The sequence below is a fragment of the Cupressus sempervirens genome, chromosome 3 (assembly GCF_028749045.1).
Source record: "Cupressus sempervirens isolate cs-2001-9-10 chromosome 3, ASM2874904v1, whole genome shotgun sequence".
Classification (NCBI taxonomy): Eukaryota; Viridiplantae; Streptophyta; class Pinopsida; order Cupressales; family Cupressaceae; genus Cupressus; species Cupressus sempervirens.
Window position 1 is genome coordinate 891,582,679 of NC_143120.1, and position 20,602 is coordinate 891,603,280.

The following is a 20,602-nucleotide window of genomic DNA, read 5'->3' on the forward strand; positions in this document are numbered from 1 at the left end:
CTCAAAACAGACAGCTCTATCAATTATTCAAGAAGATTACATACATCCAACATTTCACACTTTATGATTATATAATTATGTTCTTATAAGATCTCAAAATTGACAACAATCTTCATGAGTGAAACATGCATAAGCTAATGTTATTATTTATCATGTTATTATCTTATTCTAATGACATTCTTGTAGATCCTCTACACCTCCTCACCTTTCTCAAGCCATCAAGCCAATGACTCCCTAGTGCTATCAAATTAAATTTACTGTGATACTTTGAACCTTCTTCACCATATTCTGACATTTCGCCTGGTGAATTCCTTGGTATTCACTTAATTATATATATGTATCAGGTTGTAATTGTTTTATACTGGAATGATAACATTCTTGACTTGAGCCATAAATGAACTCGAAGAAATTTACCATCTCGTATATAAAGAAAAACAGCAAGCTTTTATGCATAACCCAGTACAAAGGAGATCAACAAACTTTATTTATCAGTGTCATATTATTTTGACAGACTTAAAGAGAGATACGACAATCTTATTGCTTAAGTCAAGACATAGCATCTTTACTACCACTGAACTCTCACGGTAGGAAGACAGACTCCACCCCTTGCTTAGAGCCGTGGTTATGAGAGCATGCGTACAGCATGCCTAGCGGAATGTAAAGAAATAAAAATTTGGAAGTATACACAGTCCCTCCTTAGTGATGAAGGCCTAAAGTCACCAAAATAGAGAGAGAGAGAGAGAGAGAGAGAGAGAGAGATGATAAAAAATGATTTAATCATAAGACTCTAATATAAAATAACTTGGCTCATCGGCTTCCAACAGTTACAAAAAAAACCATTTGAATTCCCAAGATGACCATTAAAGATTCAAGTTAAAAGATAAAATAAAAAGGTTGGAAAAAGATTGTAAAACAATTCGAATTGTCAAAATGCTAATTGATTAATCATGTCAAATGTTAAGAACAAGGATACTAAAAAGAAAGAATAAAGTTGGAAGATAATAATTTCATTATTATTAAAATTTGAATGTTATAATTCAAATGTTATTATATTTCGATTATTATTATAATCTTATATTTATAAATGTACATGTAAACATCACTTTATTAATTATTAAATTATAATGGTGCCAAATCAATTATACATATATGAACGTTTATAAATATTAATTAAAATAATACGATGAAAAATATATTAAAATCCTTCGAGATACGTTTTATATTTATACTCAATTAATTTAATTAAGTTATTAAATAACTCATGTGAGTCTTGTAGATGTATTCTATTTCAAATCGCTAAGTCCGTTACCCATCTGCTCAGTGATGGTGATGCCCTGCCTGATTCTTTTCTGACAATGTTTCCACCCCTTTGACATACTCCCTGCAAGGAATTTCTACGTAATTAAATTATAAATTATTTAATCATAAATAATCATAACAGTTAATCTTACATCTTAAGTCCATGAATTCGCGATTAACGATCAACTAACATGTCATCTTCACTTGAAATCATAACGACCAACTATCTTACCATTTCGCCAGATTATATCAAATTAAACTGCCAACTAATTTCATGTGAACCTCAACGGCTATATTTCAAGCTAGGTCAAAAATTGGGATGTAACAGTTTGGGTTATCATTTCCAGCTTGACTATCACAAGAAGACAAGTCTATCAAACCTTGGAGGTGAAAGTTGTCCCCAATGAAAGTCATCAATCATTTCAACATTCACCACTTTTAAAATCAGAATTGATTTTTAAGGTTATAACTTATAACCCTTCGATTCCAGTATCCCTCCCAACTCTTACAAGCGCTTGCAAGCAGTTGACCATAATTTGATTTAGTATATGTCCCACCAGTTTGATTCTTCACAAATATTTTCATATTTCATTCAAAGCCAGATGTTCCAGTACATGATGCAAGGCATACTGACTAGATAGGATAAATTAGGGACAAGGATATGTAACAGGATTTCTAAGCCTGTCATTTTACAATAGTTTCTAACCACAAGCACGTGACCAGCTGCTTTCAGCATACAGGCATTTTGAGAGTTTCATGAGATGTAATCTCGTAGATAACAGAGCACAGAAAATTCTTAAAGATCCAATACAGCATTCATTTTGCAATGCATCATGTTTCATGGGCTTTCCATGGTTGACCAACCATGTGAAGCTTTCCGCTTTGTTCCATGAAGACTTCACCCATATATTCCTCCATATAGCATCCTCTTCAACAATACTTTACTGCTGTACTGGGGCACATAACTTTGACAAAATAGTTTCCCTTTCCTTGCACATGTCACTGACTTTGGTCAGGCATATAGAATAATGGTTGGGTTCATTTGTGAGAGTTTGGTTTCCTTTCCAAAGAAAACAAATAGGATTCCACTTAGAGAATATATAGTTCCAGTTTCTTTTAAATTACAAATTACCATGAGTGAGACCGAAATTCAGACAGAGTATCCTCTAATGCAAATATGCTTTTTGCCCTATTACTAGATGACTGGATACCATGTGCAAGATAATCCCTATACATAGGCACCATTTACCATATATAACCATGCTAAGATATTAGATATACACTGGTGCAACCAAATATTTCACTATCATCAAAGAGGAATCCTGCTGTAATAGGTTAAGAGTAAGAAGAATTCCAAAATCCATTAGATACTGTATTTGCTTCTGGATTTGATTTGTGACTCTTTTTTGCATCAATTTTTTAGATCGCACTCTGGATAATCATCAAGATGAAAGAAAGAGAACATCAAGAGAAAGTGTAATAGGTTTCCACACAAATTGAACTGCAAGGGACACATTGATAAACTGCAGCTTGTCTACATTAAGTGGTCCTTGGAATTGACACCAAGAATTTGCACCATTAAAAATGTGAGAACTTACCCTGGCAAAGACTTTTTTTAATACAGAATATATAGCTTGCATAAGATTCTGCTACAACTGAACTGAAACAGCCTTATAGACTGAGAACCTTAGAATAACAAGGCCAATATGTTATCTTCAAAAATTATAGCTGCTTCAGTGTTTGGCTTGGTATTTTAAATGATCTACAGATTAGAAGACTGTAAACAGTGAAACAATAGAGCATAACAAAGAATACATATATAAATCTAATTCAGATTCCATAAAACAATACATATATATTATATTATTAATAGATTTCATCCATTACTGGATTCTGGTCTTGACCTTTACAAGAGGGATTCTCATATATTAAATTCACAGTGAGATCACTTAAATGTGAAAAAAAATCTGTTTTCTTCATCTGCAAAGGGTGGTGTATAGAAAGAAATAATCTGGCGTATAGAAAGAAATAATCTTGCTTGTTATCAATTATCTGAAGGTCTGAGGATTCTGTAAATAATCAAAGAATCAGCTGTGAATGTTTTGCTACCTACATGGACAATATCTAGCTTCTTATTTCTACCATGAAGGGGGCCTTCCATTAATTATCTGCTGCCCTCATGACTGGATATATCTTCAATCTTCAAAGAATTATCTGTGAATGTTTTTGCTTCCTACATGCGGAATATTGATGTTTGCATTTCTACCATGATGGGATGATTGCTTACAACAAGATAGGAAGATTAATAGCAAGGGCTAGCCAGCTTGATTTTATATTTTTCTTAGAAATTAAATTTTATCATTCATGAAGGATTAATTAAATATAACAGAGGCAGGAGTCCTTCCATTCACTACTACCACACTTTTAGAATGTATTAAGAATTTGAACTAGGAAGACCCCAGATGATATTTGTGCAAGTTCTGAAAGTTCTGCCTTGATGACTGCAATTTCTCTGTGATTGAGTTCTGACTGAAACATGACATGCAAGCCAGTCTATTAATTAGTTATCTGGAAACTACTACATCAAATTTTCTTTTTATGTCAAAATAAGATGTAAATCTATTCGTGTGAATCATGTCAATAGCAAGAAACTTGTAATATGTTTAAAAATTGAATTTGCAGTCACAGTAGCTAAGAAGAAGAATACATAGATTTAAATTTCAACTAAAAATCTCATTAACAGACCAAGCAAAGCTATAAGTTAATTGATTTTCCAAGACTAATGCAAAATATTCGAGACCCCAAGTGCTGAACCATCAGTCCTTTATTTTCGCAGCCATTGAAAAAGGATGCATCGTCCTCCTTTGGGATCCGACGTTTCCAACTCATCAAGAAGCATGGTTTTGGCAGCTCGTCCCTTTCTTCTTTTGCCTCCCTTCTTTGAGAACTCTTACCATGTTGCTGCAGACCTTTCGAGGCATTATTATTCTCTTTGAGTTCTGCCACCATATGCTGGTCCTGTGGCATTATTTGACTTCTGTGATCTTCTGTAGTATATGGCATCGTATCCGTAGGTGTGTATTTTTTAAGGAGAAATAATAGTGTATTTATCAAGCTTGGATATTGCTTGACATCTGCATGTCAATTAGTACTTACAAATAGGTCATCGAATTCCCATCCACAATTGACCGTGAGAAAAAAAATGTTGAACTAGAACAACACTCGCAGTTTTACCTACGACAATGCACATATTTAATGACCAACCCATACTTACATAGCAAAATATCACTTGCAATTATCATGTCCCAGTCTGGATTCTGCACGCCAAACTCCTCACCCCATGTATCTGGACACAGTTAAATCCATCCAAGAAAGAAATCAGTGAGATCCTACATACACTAGAAATATTTAAAAAGTTGGGAAAATATCAAACAGTAAATGGAATAAAGAAAGAATGAATTCTACTACAGAAAAAGAAAGACAAAAGCAGATAAACCGTATCACATCCCCCCCTCTCATCACATTACCCGAAGTTCAAACAATCAATGCCTCTCACCATTCGGTTTCAAGTTCTATACAAATTATCTCAGTATATCCAACTTCAAAAATATCAGAATGAATCATATTGAATATTTAATGTACCAAAGAATCAGGGTTAGAAATTTTACGCCTGATGTGTGGTAAAACTGAAATTCCATTAGCTGTGCAGTTATGTGCTATATTCTCTTCAATCTCCTTGTCATCAAAATCCGAAGTAGTAATATCAACTTGTAGAGACTTCTTCAGAAACACAGCCAATGCTCCTGTCCCACTGAATGTTTGTAAGAAAAGAGATACTAAGTTGGTTGGTCATGTTTTAAATTTAAACTTTTAGTTAAGTACATTGTTTAACTTTGGAAAAGAGATAAATGTCTTGCCTAACATAATAACTGGACACACCCACACATATGTGCATAAATGCTGACAATATTTGAAAAAATGATATTCATAAAAGAATTCTTCCAAAACATTAGGACTACTCATACATGTAAAAGAGTACACAAAGGCACAGTGTTCATGTTTTTTCATGTTGTATCTTAAAATATTTGTTATACCTCATTATGTAGCACTTTTTCCCAAAGGTCATTGGTGGGTTGTCGTGGACCTTACATACTGCTGTAACATTATCTGAGGCCAGACAAATCAGTTTTTCAATCAATGATGAACAACAAAAACAGTCCAGGAACTTCACTAACAATTCCTAGACTGAAACCATAGAAAAGAATACGCTGACATTTTAGAAACATGATAAGTACTCTGACGTTTTGAATTGATACATGGGCAAATGTACTACAATGCGCCTATGAACAAGAAATTTCTACACGTTGACATTAGTTTGCCTAAATCATACATCATCCAAGACATATTTTAAAATTTTACCTAAATGGACATTAAACACATTAACTAGCAAAGACCTATTAGTGGTCACAGTAATTCAGAATCCTACAAATGACTTTTGTTGCGTAGCTCTTGTTACATCCCAAACCTTGCCCTAATTTTTAATTTGATCATAACTGTTGGTTTAACGAATCATTTCTTTTCCTAATCATGTGAAATGAGCTAGTTATTTATATACGTTGTATCAATTGTTAACAAATCATTTCTCTTCTTGATCATGTGAAAACGAGTTAGTTATTTATATATGTTGTACCAACTGATAATGAATTATTTCCAAGGTTGCACGGGTACGTGGGTACAGGAACGGGAATGGGTACGGGTACGCATATTTTTCAAAATAGGGGACAGGGGTACATGTGTATGCCTAATTTTTTCTATATAATTAATATTTTATAGAAAATATAAAAATTAAAATATGTCATGCGTCATGACATTGAGCATTCAAAACAAAAAATTTGAAAATATGAGGCATAAGTCAAATTATTATACACACACACACACACACATGTATGCTATTGCTGAATCTTTAATGTTTAAAGTATTTTTCATAATAGGGGACGGAGGTACTTGGGTATGTTAAACTTATTTAAAAATTATACTTTAATATTTATAAAAAATCTGAAATTATGAGTCATGACAATGGTTTTTCAAAACAAGAACAGTGATAAAGTTTGCAAATGTAATGTATTGTTATTAGTTTCAGATTTTCTATACGTTTGAAATAATAATACATGATAAATGCTTAGATGCATAACAAAGAAGGCAGACTTTAAACATGAACAAGAAGATCCTAAATCATATGACAATGACATATTGCAAATGATAAACTTATGACTTGAACAGTGATAAAGTTTATTGTTAAGGAGTATCAAAGTTTCAAATTGATTTGGTATTGAATTAAGTTTGATAAACAACAAGCTAATACAAAAATAAAAAACTAAAAAAAAATCGGAATCTTAATCAAGGTCCTTAGCTATGATACTCTCCACCGAGTACCCGGTACGTGGGATACGTGAATCCGGTACTTGGGTACGTGGGTACGAGTACCAGGGGTGTGGGTACGAGTACCCATGCAACCTTGATTATTTCCTTTCATGATCATGTGAAATGAGTTAGTTAATATAGACGTTGATGAAATAACCAGTAACCTATAACTGTTATTAGATGATTAGTGGTTGTTTGATTTGAATTAATGATCAATATATTTTTGAATTAATGTGTTGGCGAGAATGTTTTGCTTGGGTCATTGCAAATGAAGACTGAAGAGAAGGAAAGCATTGCTAAACGGGATCATCAGAATGGGATGGTCATTTGGTTTAGTCATCAGAATCAGCAGGTATGACCTAAGACTCCCTAGGAAAGGATACGAAGACTTGACCATAGGTTACATTATGGGACCGCATGAGCTATTAGGAAAACAATATGATAAAAACATAAAATAATCTTAAATTAAAATATAATTCATACCTTTAAAGATTTATTACTGAATTTTCTTATTTTATCATTATAATAAACACTTAAATATGAACACATAAATATAAAAATGAAATGGCACCAATAAATTATAATAATATAATCTAATGATGTCACCTCATCAATATACATACGTCAACGTATATAAGAGCATAATATAATAATAAAATAAAATTTATAACCCTTCAACTTCTCCTTATTCCTCCTCTTTTCAAATCAAATTAAGTTTTGAATTCAATGGATTATTTTGGAAACCAATAGAAGCCGAAGAGTCTTGGCTGGCCTTTGATACAAGCCGTGAGCCAACCAAGACGGCATCACTCTCTCCTTGATTGATACGTTTTCCTTCAAGCCTTGTATTCATTTCCAGCCAAACCATTCATCGTGTCTACACAACCAAAAGTATATTGTTCTTCCTTTACTCCGCAAATCAAGTTTCAAACCAGTAGGCGAGACAATTAGCTGACAGGAGTTCTGGCCAAGGACGGGAGAAGCCATATCCCAACAGATATCCGGCAAAATGACAGGTCATGTTTAAATGTTGCATTCCATATTATTATGCCATTATCCCTAAATATTGGACCGACTGTAGTCGGCATATGCAATGTTATGTGTGTGAAAGAAATCGATCACTGTCTTCTTTACTGGAGTGAAAGCATTCATATATCATTAGGACTATGTAGAGAACCTTCATGTAATTTGTTTTCATAAGTTTATCTTCATTAAGTAATAAACCAAATGCACCAACATATAATCTACCCTGCCGGTGGTCTTCTGCAAATCCATGAATTTATTAAGATCATTAATTCTATCTCTGTATATTCGTAGTATCTTTTGAAATCGAATTGTAACTGTAAAGAGTGTTGAAAACAGTTTCTCATAAACATGCTGTCATAATGATTAGAATCCTCATGGATTCAAAACACCAAGGAATTCATCGGCAAGAAGCCATGAAATGGTGAAGAGGTGTATCAATAATATCAAAATGATTATAATCCTCAAACACCTAGGATTCACCTGGCATAGAGGCCATAGAATGGTGAAGAGGTGGAAATTAACCTGCCAAACAAACAATAATGTAATTAGATTCGAATAATGAATAATAGCTCATGCATGTCCTGGTAATGGAATTTGTTGACGAGTCAAGTGGTGGTGATCGGGTTCACGAACCCAATTGAAATCCTTGGCCAAGGTAGTTATAGGCATATGTGCCAATCTTGAGATCATTTGTTTGTCCATAGATGTTAGTTATATAGATATAACTGATAGGGCACTCAAACCATTGGGTAGCTTGGATGGCTGAACTATAGAACATCCCAAGCTCGATCTCAAGGTAGGTAGGGTCGTTCTATTAAGTTAGGATGTGTGGGGACAAATATGGTCTGAGGTTGGGAGGTTAAGCCTATGTCAATGCTTCTCCTCTCACCAAAGTCGAGGCTTGAACAACAAGATAAAGGAATTCCTCTGTTATTTTTGTATGTTTGTTTTGCACTTTTACCTTTAATCCTTAGAAGAATAATTGGATAGTTTAGTTTTCAAATAGCATAATTTGAATGAATATATTAGTTGATATAGAAGTTAGTCGTTACTTTATTTTCAGCTGAATATGTTATTAGTTAGAAATGGTTAAAATGTTAGCAATGTATTTATTTATCTATCTCGTTATATCAGCTGAACATGAAATACGGTTAGAATAGAAAAACATTTACTTTATCATTGTTATATTTAGTTAATGGAAGTCTTTGTCATGTGAAATGGAATCAGTTAATCAGATTATTAGGTGTTTTAAATTGGTTATGAAAATTCGTTTGTTATAGCTCTTCATCTAGGACCATAGATTAGAATTACTAAGTCAGGTCATCTTTGTCAACAAAAATAAGATTATATTGAGAAAATAAATTAGAAGACTACACAGCTAATTTTCTATATCCCATAGCCTAAAATTGCCCACCACCATAACAAATACTAGAGGTTATAAATTGTTATGGATCTAAGAATGCCCTCTTCACAAAAGATGCCATCAAGGAAGTTACTAAAGATAAGTCCTGGAACCAAAGAGACAATAGGGAACCTCTAAAATTAATAACTTAATGGGCACAAGAACACTAACAGTCTAATCATATGCCATTTATATCTGCCTTATGACATCTATGATCATTGATTTAGTGAGTATTTGATTAATCAAGTGTAAACTCAGTGTTTAATCACTTCGTGCTAGCTTGGCAAATAGGCCAGCAATGTTACAATAGTACAGGTAACTCGGCCACCTTTTGATTCGTAATGGTGTGATTTTAGACCAGGAAAACAATAAACAAATCTTTTAACAGAGCTAGCAAAGCTTGTTTCAATTATTCCCCCTCAGATAAAGATGTAACAAATTTCTGAATGTCAAAATTTGGTTTTCAATGAACCCAAGGTGCAAATTGCTATAAAGATGCAAGGTTCTCAATGCAGAGCTTGAGCAATATGAAACCAGAGATGCCTACATATGAGGAAAATCAGTAATAAACTGTCTACTTGCAGGAATTAATTATTTTGAACTTGATTTATAAAGGAAGACCTGTTGTTTTCCACAGTGCCACTGATGAAATAAGAAATAAGTCGAGGCAAGCTCAACTTGTAAACATATGTTACCTGTATGTGTTTATCAGAGTAAATAGTTAAGGACATTGAGACACAGCTGCCAAAAATGTCAATATGGTACTCTTATTTCTCGATAGCTATTTGTAGAAACATATTTCTAAGGATGCGGGATAGGAAATGGCTGTAAAGAATATTATGATAACTCTTATCTTTTAAGGGATTACGAAGGAAGTGTAGAACAGCTTGCATGATAGTGGGGAAGCAAACACCACAAGCACATCAAGACTGGGATAATGTAATGGGCACCCTTAAATGCCCAAAAACTAAAACAACCGCTGATAGGAATTTTGTCGAACAATTTGCATCCAACTACTTATTCCTCTGTTTACTAAGTTAACCCCTTATGACTTCGGAAATGGGACATTTATATTGTTTGCTTGCATGGAATTCAAAATCACACAACATGAACAAAAAAAAGTACAATGATATGCAGATTGGAAATTGTATTACTGCTGATAAGATGCTATTTTCAGAATTTAATAAAATCAAATACATGGCAGATTATCAACTCACTAATTGCTCCAATATTATTGACATAATGCTCTAGAAAATGTTATTTATGGCAGATTATCAACTCACTAATTGCTCCAATATTATTGACATGATGCTCCAGCAAATGTTACTTAAACCTGCTGCTACAGTGACATGAATAGTGTCACATGAATAGTAACCACGTGAATAGTGTTGCAGGATTAGTACCCACATGAACAGTGTTGCTACAGTGTTTTTGTCTTCAAACAGTCCAATATCTTCATAAAATCATTCCCTCAAAGTAGCATAAGCGTCAAATGAGTAATGATGAAGATATGAGCAACACATCAAATCTATCTGTAGCTAGAAACACGCCCAATCTGCCTAATACTGAAGCTGATGACAATGGATTCCAAAGACCAAACCCCAAGGGAATGACGTCTAGAATGTCAAAAGAGAGGATAGACGTCCTCTAATGCCAAGAACGGATTTGCAACTCACACATCAATTTTCTTCTCATATTCAACTTGCCGAACAATGGCCACCAGCTCTCCTTTTATTTCCACTTCATAGGGTTGACCCACTTTTCATAAGCAATGTGAGATAAAGTGTTTTAAAATAAAATAATAAGAAAATAACATCTTATGTCTCTCTTGAGCGTCCCCTCTCAAACACACAACCCAACATAAATAATACTAAAGTAACACTATCAATTTAACATTTCATTTAAATGCTACTTTAATAAACTTCAGGCACTAAAATGATATATCAATCGGACTCAAAAAGAAGCAAGTGATAGCTTGTTGGAAAGCTCTCGACACAAAGCTTAAAGTCCAATCATTAGAAATATGCCAACTTTGATGCCTAGTCAACTTACTATAAATGGTAATTCCATCCAAAGACCCCGCAAACAAACTCCAATTGGCCTCAAACTAGGAATGACTAAGCCAAATCACTCCAACATCCCTTTGAACTCCTCGCTAACCCTCGGGACCATGCAAAACTAGGCTAGTGGCAACATGGCTAACAATTGCTAAAGAGGGGACATTACAGATAAAGTTAAACAAGCATTAATCTAGAGGTTTTCCCTTGAACATCATAAACCTATTACCCTTTTAAACTCAGTAAATTTATATAAGATGGATGGTATAGTAGATGAGAATATTCCTAACATGGAAAGTCCCATGGATCACCTTCCCAATATGCAAAAGGGGTGTCAAAATGCCTGCTGCATAGATGGCCTGAAGCCACTCATTCCTCATGCAATTGTTGTTTGTCCTGATTTGGAGGAGAAATCAACCATTCTAGATTTAAAATTACAATCACTAGAGGTGACGGAGGAAGACATAGTGTAGCAGTCAATGCAGGTCAATTGAACAATTGGTGAACGGATATGCAGTGCAACCAAATGAAAAGAAATAAGGAAGAACAATGAAGATCAGAGAAGAAAACAATGTATTCAGCTGAAGAAACTTGAAGAACTGCAAACAGGCCAGTGATTTATGAAACCAATCGCCACTATGCTACCTGAACCCTAAGAAATACTTGCTAGGACTCTCTATAATATAATTGATATACCTTAAGCTCTACCCAATTACATGTCTTCTCACTCTCCACTAGACCAACTTGTCAATCCAAGTCAAACTAGCCAACTACCAGACCCTTTCAAAGACCAAGCATCCCAATAAATAGCATTAACAGTCCACCACCAAATCTGACTTGCAATAACATGGGGACTGATGCAAAACGCTGTAAGATGGAGAAAGCCTACATTAAAGTGTATTCTATGTGCATGCACTCATAACCTTATAGAAGTCTTCATAAATAATGACTCAAGATTTAGTTGAGGAAGATGACAATGAGGTGAGAGTCCACAGAGTTACTAGAAAACAACAAAATCTTAAGCCTCCTCCAAAAAGCCAAATAGAACAAGGCATTATAGAAGCTTCCTATCCATAAAGTAGTGAAGCACTGCCATCTCAATTATTCAAATATTTTTGTATGGCTCTAGATAGACAAAGAACTCTGTAACTTGGGAAGTAAGGTGAACAGAAATACAGCAAGTCTTACAATCAGAGGAGCACTCCAGCGCAGGATATTTTCAGCAGTTCTACCATCAACTATAGATCCTAGTATAAAAACATAAAATTTAATAAAGACCTTTCGGTCATTTACAAGCGGTCATTTACAAGAATCAAACCATAGGATTGCAAAGAAGATGCATGTTTCCTTCAATTGATGAAAGTTTAAATCTCATAGTTAGCTCTGGGTAACAGACAAACCTTCCCAATTCTATAATTCGACGATCTCTCAGCAAGTTTTGATGTTCAATCAGCCACTCTGCAAATATGGATGCCCCTGGCCAAAGCATGTTTGCATTAACTTCATGAAAAGAAAATTCTCTAACAACCAAAGCCTGCAAAAATTACCAAGATCAACAAGATTTACAATTAGCATTCATTTGGTGCCTTGAAATGCTCTGCACTGGATTGAGTCATACCCAGATATGAAAACAAATTCCCAAAATGATCCAGAGTATTTTAAAATGACTCACATGTGCACGCAAAAAATGTGAAAATTTTGCAATATTATCAATTTGCAGTCAAATTTATAATTAAATTGGTATTGCCAAACTGTTGTGCATTAGAAAGAAAAAAGCGTTAGAATGTTTATGCATTCACAAACCAAAATGAATTACATACAAGAGAGGAATTAAATCAAGATACTTATTGATTTGCTACTAATATGTATAGCTCTAGCTGTGCATTTGTCAAACAGATGTGCAAAGTTCAAAAATAGCCATTTGCAGCTCATGCTAAATGTTTCTAAACATGCTAATAAAGACCATACTGACATATACATGTGTTCTAAAGCCCTTTACTAATACTGAAGGACAGATTTTGATCAGCTCAAACAATGTTCAAGTCACAAAAAACTGAGAGCGGGGCACGAAAGTAGCACTTTGTTTAAGCAATGCCATTAAAGGCATATTCTATAGCATAACTAGGGGAAACGACCTATAGTAGCTGCCCAGGCTAACTTCGTGCACCTACAGTTCCTAATCCGTATATCTAAATTTGCCGACTTTTCCAGTGAATCTCCATAGGTGAGTGAAGAGCTTAAAGCAAACGTTTTGGCTTTCTTGCATTGGCGGAGCAGTTTGTAGAACTCATAGAGTGTGAGGTGGTCTAAATGTGTCATTTTAAAATGTTCGCCCGATACCTGCCACCAAGACCCCCCAATAGCCGCTTATTGAAAAAATAGTACTTTTTGAACAAATGGACCAATCAGCAACCAAGAAAACTAAAAAAGGATCAACTATTCATAAATATGTGATCGGCTATTACTACATGTGTGATTCATTTTTTGGGGCTTTTTATGTTGGTAATTGGGGGGGAAAGGTAGCAGTAATTGGGGGGGTGGATGTGGCGGCAATGCGTACATGGGCGGCAACTGGCTCGTTTCCCCTAGCTCATATCATATGTTAGTGTCAATTCCAATCGGCACCATACAGTTTTCTCCACTAATTCCAATCTGTGATGCATAAGCTAGTGAAAGATCCTCCCCATTGAATGGTAAATCTGCCTTCTGATATTTCACCACAATTTCAGTCATTATGGTAGTTTAAATTCATCGGAACTCATTTTGCACAATGGTCAATACAAGAAATTCATTTTGTTCTTTAACTACTTCGTTCTCTTATCTATTTTATATCAGCAAGTTTGTCTTCCTTTTGTTTACCGTCACGGGTAAAGAGGTTTAATGCATTATAGAAAAGTAAAGAATGTAACACTGAGTTTCATAAAACTGAACTGCTGATTCCATTAATGTTCATGTCCATACAATATTAGATAATGTACTTCTGATTCATATCTAATGCTGCTAAGGCAGATGTACATATAGTACCCAAAGGGTTGTGACTCAACCATCGTGTTCCAACTATCTTCGGTACCGGAGAATTGACACACTTAACTAATAACTATTCTTGAAGGTTTACAATCTTTTCCTGAAGATTTACAAACTATTCCCGAAGGTTACAATTATTCTTGACAACATCATCCCCCCCAAAAAGAAAGTCGTCTCCTAATGACAAATACAAAATAGGGACAACGTTGAATACATATATGAAAAAACAAGCTAAGAAGAGTTGGGAGGAAGCATCCCTGGAGCCACTGGTTGGGGCATAGAAGTGTTCAGTTTCCTCCACAACTGGTACACCTAATGAGTGCGAATATCCTGATTTGCTTGTATCTGCAAATTCTCCTTGACTACCTCCTTCAGCATCAATGTGACTTCCTATAATTAAGCCTCCTTATCATAGTCTACCTTTGCTACATCCTTTTCCTTCATTGCCTCTATCAGCTACTGTCCATCACACTCTTACTCTGCGTGGTTGCCTCTAGTTGCACTACCAATATTGCATGCTCCGCTTCCCAAGCGGTCTGTCGAGTGGCTAGTCAAGTAGCTATCTCCTCCCAAGATTTCTCTATTGCTAGTCGAACCTCTTCCCTAGCCTTCTCCTCTCGTCACGCCACAAGCACATTCTCCGCAAGCAACCTACCTCTATCCACTACCTCGATAGACGTATGCATGTACATCCTCATCCCTCCCATCATCTGCTAGCATTTCATCCTTTGCTTGCACCGTAGTCTCTACTTCCCCTCCTGGTGATACTCTACTATGTTCTCCCATTTCTCCTAGCAAAGGTGCCTCTACATCTCCAGGGACATCACTATCCAACAACATTGCCTCCGAATGGGAGGTCCACATGCTACAAGTGGAAGTAGTCGTCGTGCAAGGTGTGCACTCACACAACCTAATGATCTGCTATGTCTTACTGCCGTATGATATTCCTGTTCTGGAATACTCACGTCCATGCTCACCCTAGGATTACCTCCTACTAGATCAGGCAATAATACAACATCCACAATCACTACAACATCCGATCCAATCATCTCCAGCCGGACCTGCTCCTGTGATCCATCACCTGTAATCTACTTGAATCCTATCACATTTCCAACCAAATCTTCGACTATCTAAGGCATATCAGCAACTACTAAAATGCTCTCTGTGGGCGATACTATCACTGGAGTGGCCTCCATCGCCGCCGTCTCGGCCACCCTTGGGACCCTCACTATCATCACTGTCGATGGAGTCAAATGAGTTGTGCTAGACAACATAGGTCGTGGAAACAATAGTCGGGTAGCTGAAATCACCTCCACTTCCTCATCTTCATCCTCTTTTGTGTCATTCTCATCCTCGGACGTCTCCTTGCGCCCACTATCTATATCCCCAAGACCTGAGCTAACCTTTGTTCTTGTCTGGACCTCTTATGTCCTAGTGCTTTTTGATTGCCTAGTGTGTCCAAATGTCGCCATCTCATATAAGGGGGTTCATCAAGTACCACAGGTACTACTTTGACCTCTTGTCAAAATGTCAGTTGACCACAACGTCCATAAGCAATTTGATCGTATGGTGTGACATGTAGAACGTCTTATGCTGAAGGGTCATAAATTCGTACATGCGCTCCGATAATAATGTGCCCCAATCATAAATCCTTCCTCCTAGCATGTTATTCATGATGAAGAGCTGCTCAAAGGAAATGTTGCATGCACAGTTGGATCCTATTAGCCGGCTTTTGACCAAGTCCATCAAACCTCTCCAATGCCCCTCTCTAAGAAACAACCTCTTTATCCCCTTGTTTTGTGAAGCCTTGTTAAGCGACTCCCTCTCTACCTCTATGAGGTCATCTTTGTAGATTAGCCGGATGTAGAAGTCTTTCACCTCCGGAGTCAATTTGTATGACTTCAACTCCACTTTATGCCCTTTTGCTGGTAAGCCAAAAACTTGCCTGAATTTTGATGGTGTGAAAGAAACTACTACCAGGTGGTCCATGTATGATACTGTGTTCTTCATGGAGATGCTATCAAATGTAACATACGAATTTTCATAACCAAATTTTAATCTCAAATTAAACTAATTTCACAAGTAATTGATTACATTTCACATGAAAATGATTTCTACCAACTGATTATAACTAAAGAAACTCTTTTCAATCTATTTTACATATTCAGTTGATTTCACGAGAAACAAAAGAGATACTTATGTATTGCTAACAATTTAACTACTTCTAATTATTCTACTGAAAATAAAGTAACGACTAATTATATCAATTGAAATGCTTATTCAACATAAAAGTAAATGTTTTCTCCTTCATGAAATGAAATTATCTATCTATTCTTGCAGAGGTTAAAAGTGAAAGAAACATACAATATTAACAAAGAATCTCTTTAAACTCATTGTCCAAGCCTCGGCATTGGTGAGAGGAGAAGCATTGACATAGGCTTAAACTCTCGACCGTGGACCATTACTTATCCCCACACATTCTAAATTAATAGAACGGCCCTCCCTACCTAAAGATCGAGCTTGGGATGTTCATAAGCCCAACCATCTAAGTAATTAGGTGGGTTGAAGTCCCAACAGTTATTCTTCAAAATAACTGAAGCGTCTAGACAATCAACAAAGATCACATGTCTGGCATTGTTGTGGGCTTTTCACACCATCGCCCCATTGCAAATGGGGGGCCCCCTTTTGTCTCCTGGTCTTGTCCTTTTGGCTTTAGTTCTTGGTAGTATTGGGCTCGGTCCTCTAAAGTCCCCTCTTTCAAATGAGAATTGGTAAAATTGGCCAGATGTGGAAAGTGTTGTCCATGTGGCTCTGAGAATGGAAATTATTTGTTTGAGAATTGAATGTCTTGACTTATTATTTTTAGAATGTCTATTTTTAGTAAATGTCACTGCCTCTCGGATTAACCTTATTTTTCCTTTGGGACAACTTACTATTTTTAGAAAGTCTATTTTTAGTAAGTCTATTTTTAGTAAATTTCATTGCCTCTCAGATTGGCCTTATTTTGACTTTGGGACAACTTACTATTTTTAGAAAGTCTATTTTTAGTAAGTCTATTTTTAGTAAATTTCACTGCCTCTCAGATTGGCTTTATTTTGACTTTGGGACAACTTACTATTTTTAGAATGTCTATTTTTGGCAGGTCTATTTCTACAACAAGTGAGCTATGGTTGATAAAGAGCCAAAAGGGTACATGTGTCTATATCCAAAAGAATGAGCAAGGACGAGAGTCAATCAAGAAAAAAATGGTTAAATCTGGAATCACCCATGACATATCCAAAAGTAGAAAGGCATGAAAATAACAAGAAAAATGGTTGTTGCGGAATTCTTCCATCATGGACAAAATCCAAGATCACTCAAAAATCCAGCCTTGGAGAAAAATGGTTGTTGCGAAATTCTTCCATCATGGAGAAAATCCATGATCTCTCAAAATATCCTACCATGGAGAAAAATGGTTGTTGCAGAATTCTTCCATCATAGACAAAATCCACGATCACTCAAAAAATCCAGCCTTGGAGAAAAATGGTTGTTGTGGAATTCTTCCATCATAGACAAAATCCACGATCACTCAAAAATCCAGCCTTGGAGAAAAATGGTGGTTGTGGAATTCTTCTGTCAAAAATCCTACCTTGGAGAAAAATGGTTGTTGCGGAATTCTTCCATCATTGACAAAATCCATGATCACTCAAAAAATTCAGCCTTGGAGAAAAATGGTTGTTGCGGAATTCTTCCATCATGGACAAAATCCACGATTTCTCAAAAAATCCAGCCTTGGAGAAAAATGGTTGTTGCGGAATTCTTCCATCATGGACGAAATCCACGATCACTCAAAAAATCCAGCCTTGGAGAAAAATGATTGTTGCGGAATTCTTCCATAATGGACAAAAATCCAAGATCTCTCAAAAAATCCCGCCTTGGAGAAAAATGGTTGTTGCGGAATTCTTCCATCATGGACAAAATCCACGATCACTCAAAAAATTCCGCCTTGGAGAAAAATGGTTGTTGCGGAATTCTTCCATCATGAACAAAATCCACAATCACTCAAAAAATCCCACCTTGGAGAAAAATGGTTGTTGTGGAATTTTTCCATCATGGACAAAATCCATGACCACTCAAAATTTCCACGAGCAAGAGAATTAGAAATCATGGAAGCAAAAATGGCTAAGTGTTGGAGATTTGTCCTTCATAGAAGCAAAAATGGTGAAGTGTTAGAAATTCTTCCTTCATGGAAGAAAAAATGCTAGTGTTGGAAGTTTCTCCTTCATGGAAGGAAAACTGGCTAAGTGTTGGCAATTTCTCCTTCATGGAAGAATAAATGGCTAAGTGTTGGAAACTTTCTCCTTCATGGAAAAATGAAAAAGGATTAAGTGCTGGAAATTTCTCCTCCAGATCTTGAATTTCACCCTCTTCAAGTGTGTACCCAAGACTGGAAAAATGATTGATGATGATAAAAAAGGGGGAATTCTTCAAAATGTAAGAAAAGCCATAATAGTGAATTGAAGGCATTTGAAGAAAAAGGAGGAGAAAGCTCTAGTTCTAGAAATTCAAAAAAGACGCTCAAATCCAAAATTCTAGTACCAAGATCAAAGTACTAAGTGATCTGATCCCAGACATTCAAGATTCAAAGATCAAAGTTCAAATCCAAAAATCCAAGAACATGGCAAAGGAAGTTCAATATGAAGAAATTCTGGAGTAACATAATCATCAGCAAGGGATTCCAATCCATTTTAGGGAGATAAATTTCCAAGCAAGTATATCGAAGACGAGAACGTTCGAAGAGAGATTTTCAGAAAAGTCAGTCAAAGTTGGATCTTAGTTAAAATGATGCAGTTGGAAAAGACTCGAGCTTACATGGCCTCCATCATCATTTCATGGCATCCAATTATCTTTGATGAACTGAGGTCTCCAAGTTAAACTTCTATGCATTCAAAGAATGGAATCAAGAATAATTTATTCAAGGAAGACTGAGCATTTATTGAGTAATGGACATGCATGGTGGATATTTATTGCACCCCACTCCTTCCTAAACGAGCATGCATAGTGGGCATTTATTACCCACTACAGTAACGGATTCCTTGTTGCATTAATGTAGATTCCTTTCCTTTGCCCTAACCCTAATTAGGGCTCATGTGGCACAATCTTGGTCATCGGTTATTGTGATCATCTGGGCCACCTATTGTAATCGAGGACCTATATAAAGGCCTCATTTCTCATTTGTAAAAGGAGATTTTTTATGAGATTGTTGCTATGAGTTATTGAGATAATGAAGTTTTCATTAGAGTTTGGTGAATACTTGACGTGTCTTAGTGCTTGCTTGTTCTCCTAAATTTCTTCAATTAGATTAAGTTTAGCATAGTCAATGTGTGGTGATTACAATAAAAATTATGATGGTGTATTGATGAATTCCTTTGGTTCATACTTTTGACATTTTAGTGATTTTAACTCGTCGTGCAAAGTTAGCCTGAACCCCTTTCATGCATATGCTTAACTTCTATCATTCATATACATTGTTCTTTATGATGGTGTATGCAGTGATATGAAAATCTCTGGCATAACCCTTGAAGATTGCACCGATTCACGCATAGTTGTAGTATAACTTGGCGAAGCGGAATTCGGTAAATTGAGGAATTTGTCCACTAGAATACTATTTGTTGTTATCACTACCCTTAGGATTAGAATAGAGTTCCTGAACCCTATCCTATTGAATTTCTGCATATTTTGTGAAAACTCCAAAAAGTACTTAATTGCAAAACCTTAAGATAGCTCCCACATCCAGTATGGCTTGAAGTGAATCTGTATAAACATGTAAGGCCCCTTGTGATCATCAGCAAATCACATCAACCACCGATCTTATCCACAGTCAAGACTTGGCATTAGAGGAACCTTGAAGTCATTGTATGATCTTCTAGCAATCTTAGCATACACGAGACTTTATTCAAGAGAGGATAAGATATTTCGGTATTTTGTTCTACTGTTTGGCGGGTCATAAAACACACATCAACAGGCATATCTGCCTAATTTCTAACTTGGCTAAGGATTTCAAGTTGAGTCTACAAACCCGATCTCCACCACTCGACTTGACAACATTTTACATAATTGGAGCATGCATGAGCTATTGTAGTTTAGCTTATTATTTATTTAATCTGATGCCATTCTTATTTGTGTAAACTCTCTACACCTCCTCACCATTTTCAGGTTACCATGTCGGTGATTCCTAGGTGCTCACGAGTTTATATCCATTGCATTGCTTTACACCTCTTCACCTATAATGGCATCATTGCCTAGTGAATTCCTCGGTGTTCGGATTTCATGATATCATTTTCGTCTCTGTGGGATATAAATAAATGTATTAATTTCTGGGTTGAGTTAATCG

At 35.8% G+C, this 20,602-nt stretch overlaps 1 protein-coding gene across 2 annotated transcripts in view; it reads right to left on the reverse strand.

Annotated features, from left to right (window-relative positions):
• Positions 1–3,940: 3,940 nt before the first annotated feature.
• Positions 3,941–20,602, reverse strand: part of LOC149569667 (S-adenosyl-L-methionine-dependent methyltransferases superfamily protein) — a 33,634-nt gene continuing 16,972 nt past the window's right edge. For both annotated transcript variants that reach the window (XM_089817777.1, XM_089817776.1), the window contains exons 3-6: positions 12,606–12,739; positions 4,968–5,110; positions 4,574–4,645; positions 3,941–4,433 (exon numbers count right to left, since the gene is read on the reverse strand). In XM_089817777.1, coding sequence (XP_089673903.1) covers positions 4,054–4,433; positions 4,574–4,645; positions 4,968–5,110; positions 12,606–12,739 — 729 coding nt within the window. In that variant the 3' untranslated portion in view covers positions 3,941–4,053. The remainder of the gene's footprint in view (positions 4,434–4,573; positions 4,646–4,967; positions 5,111–12,605; positions 12,740–20,602) is intronic.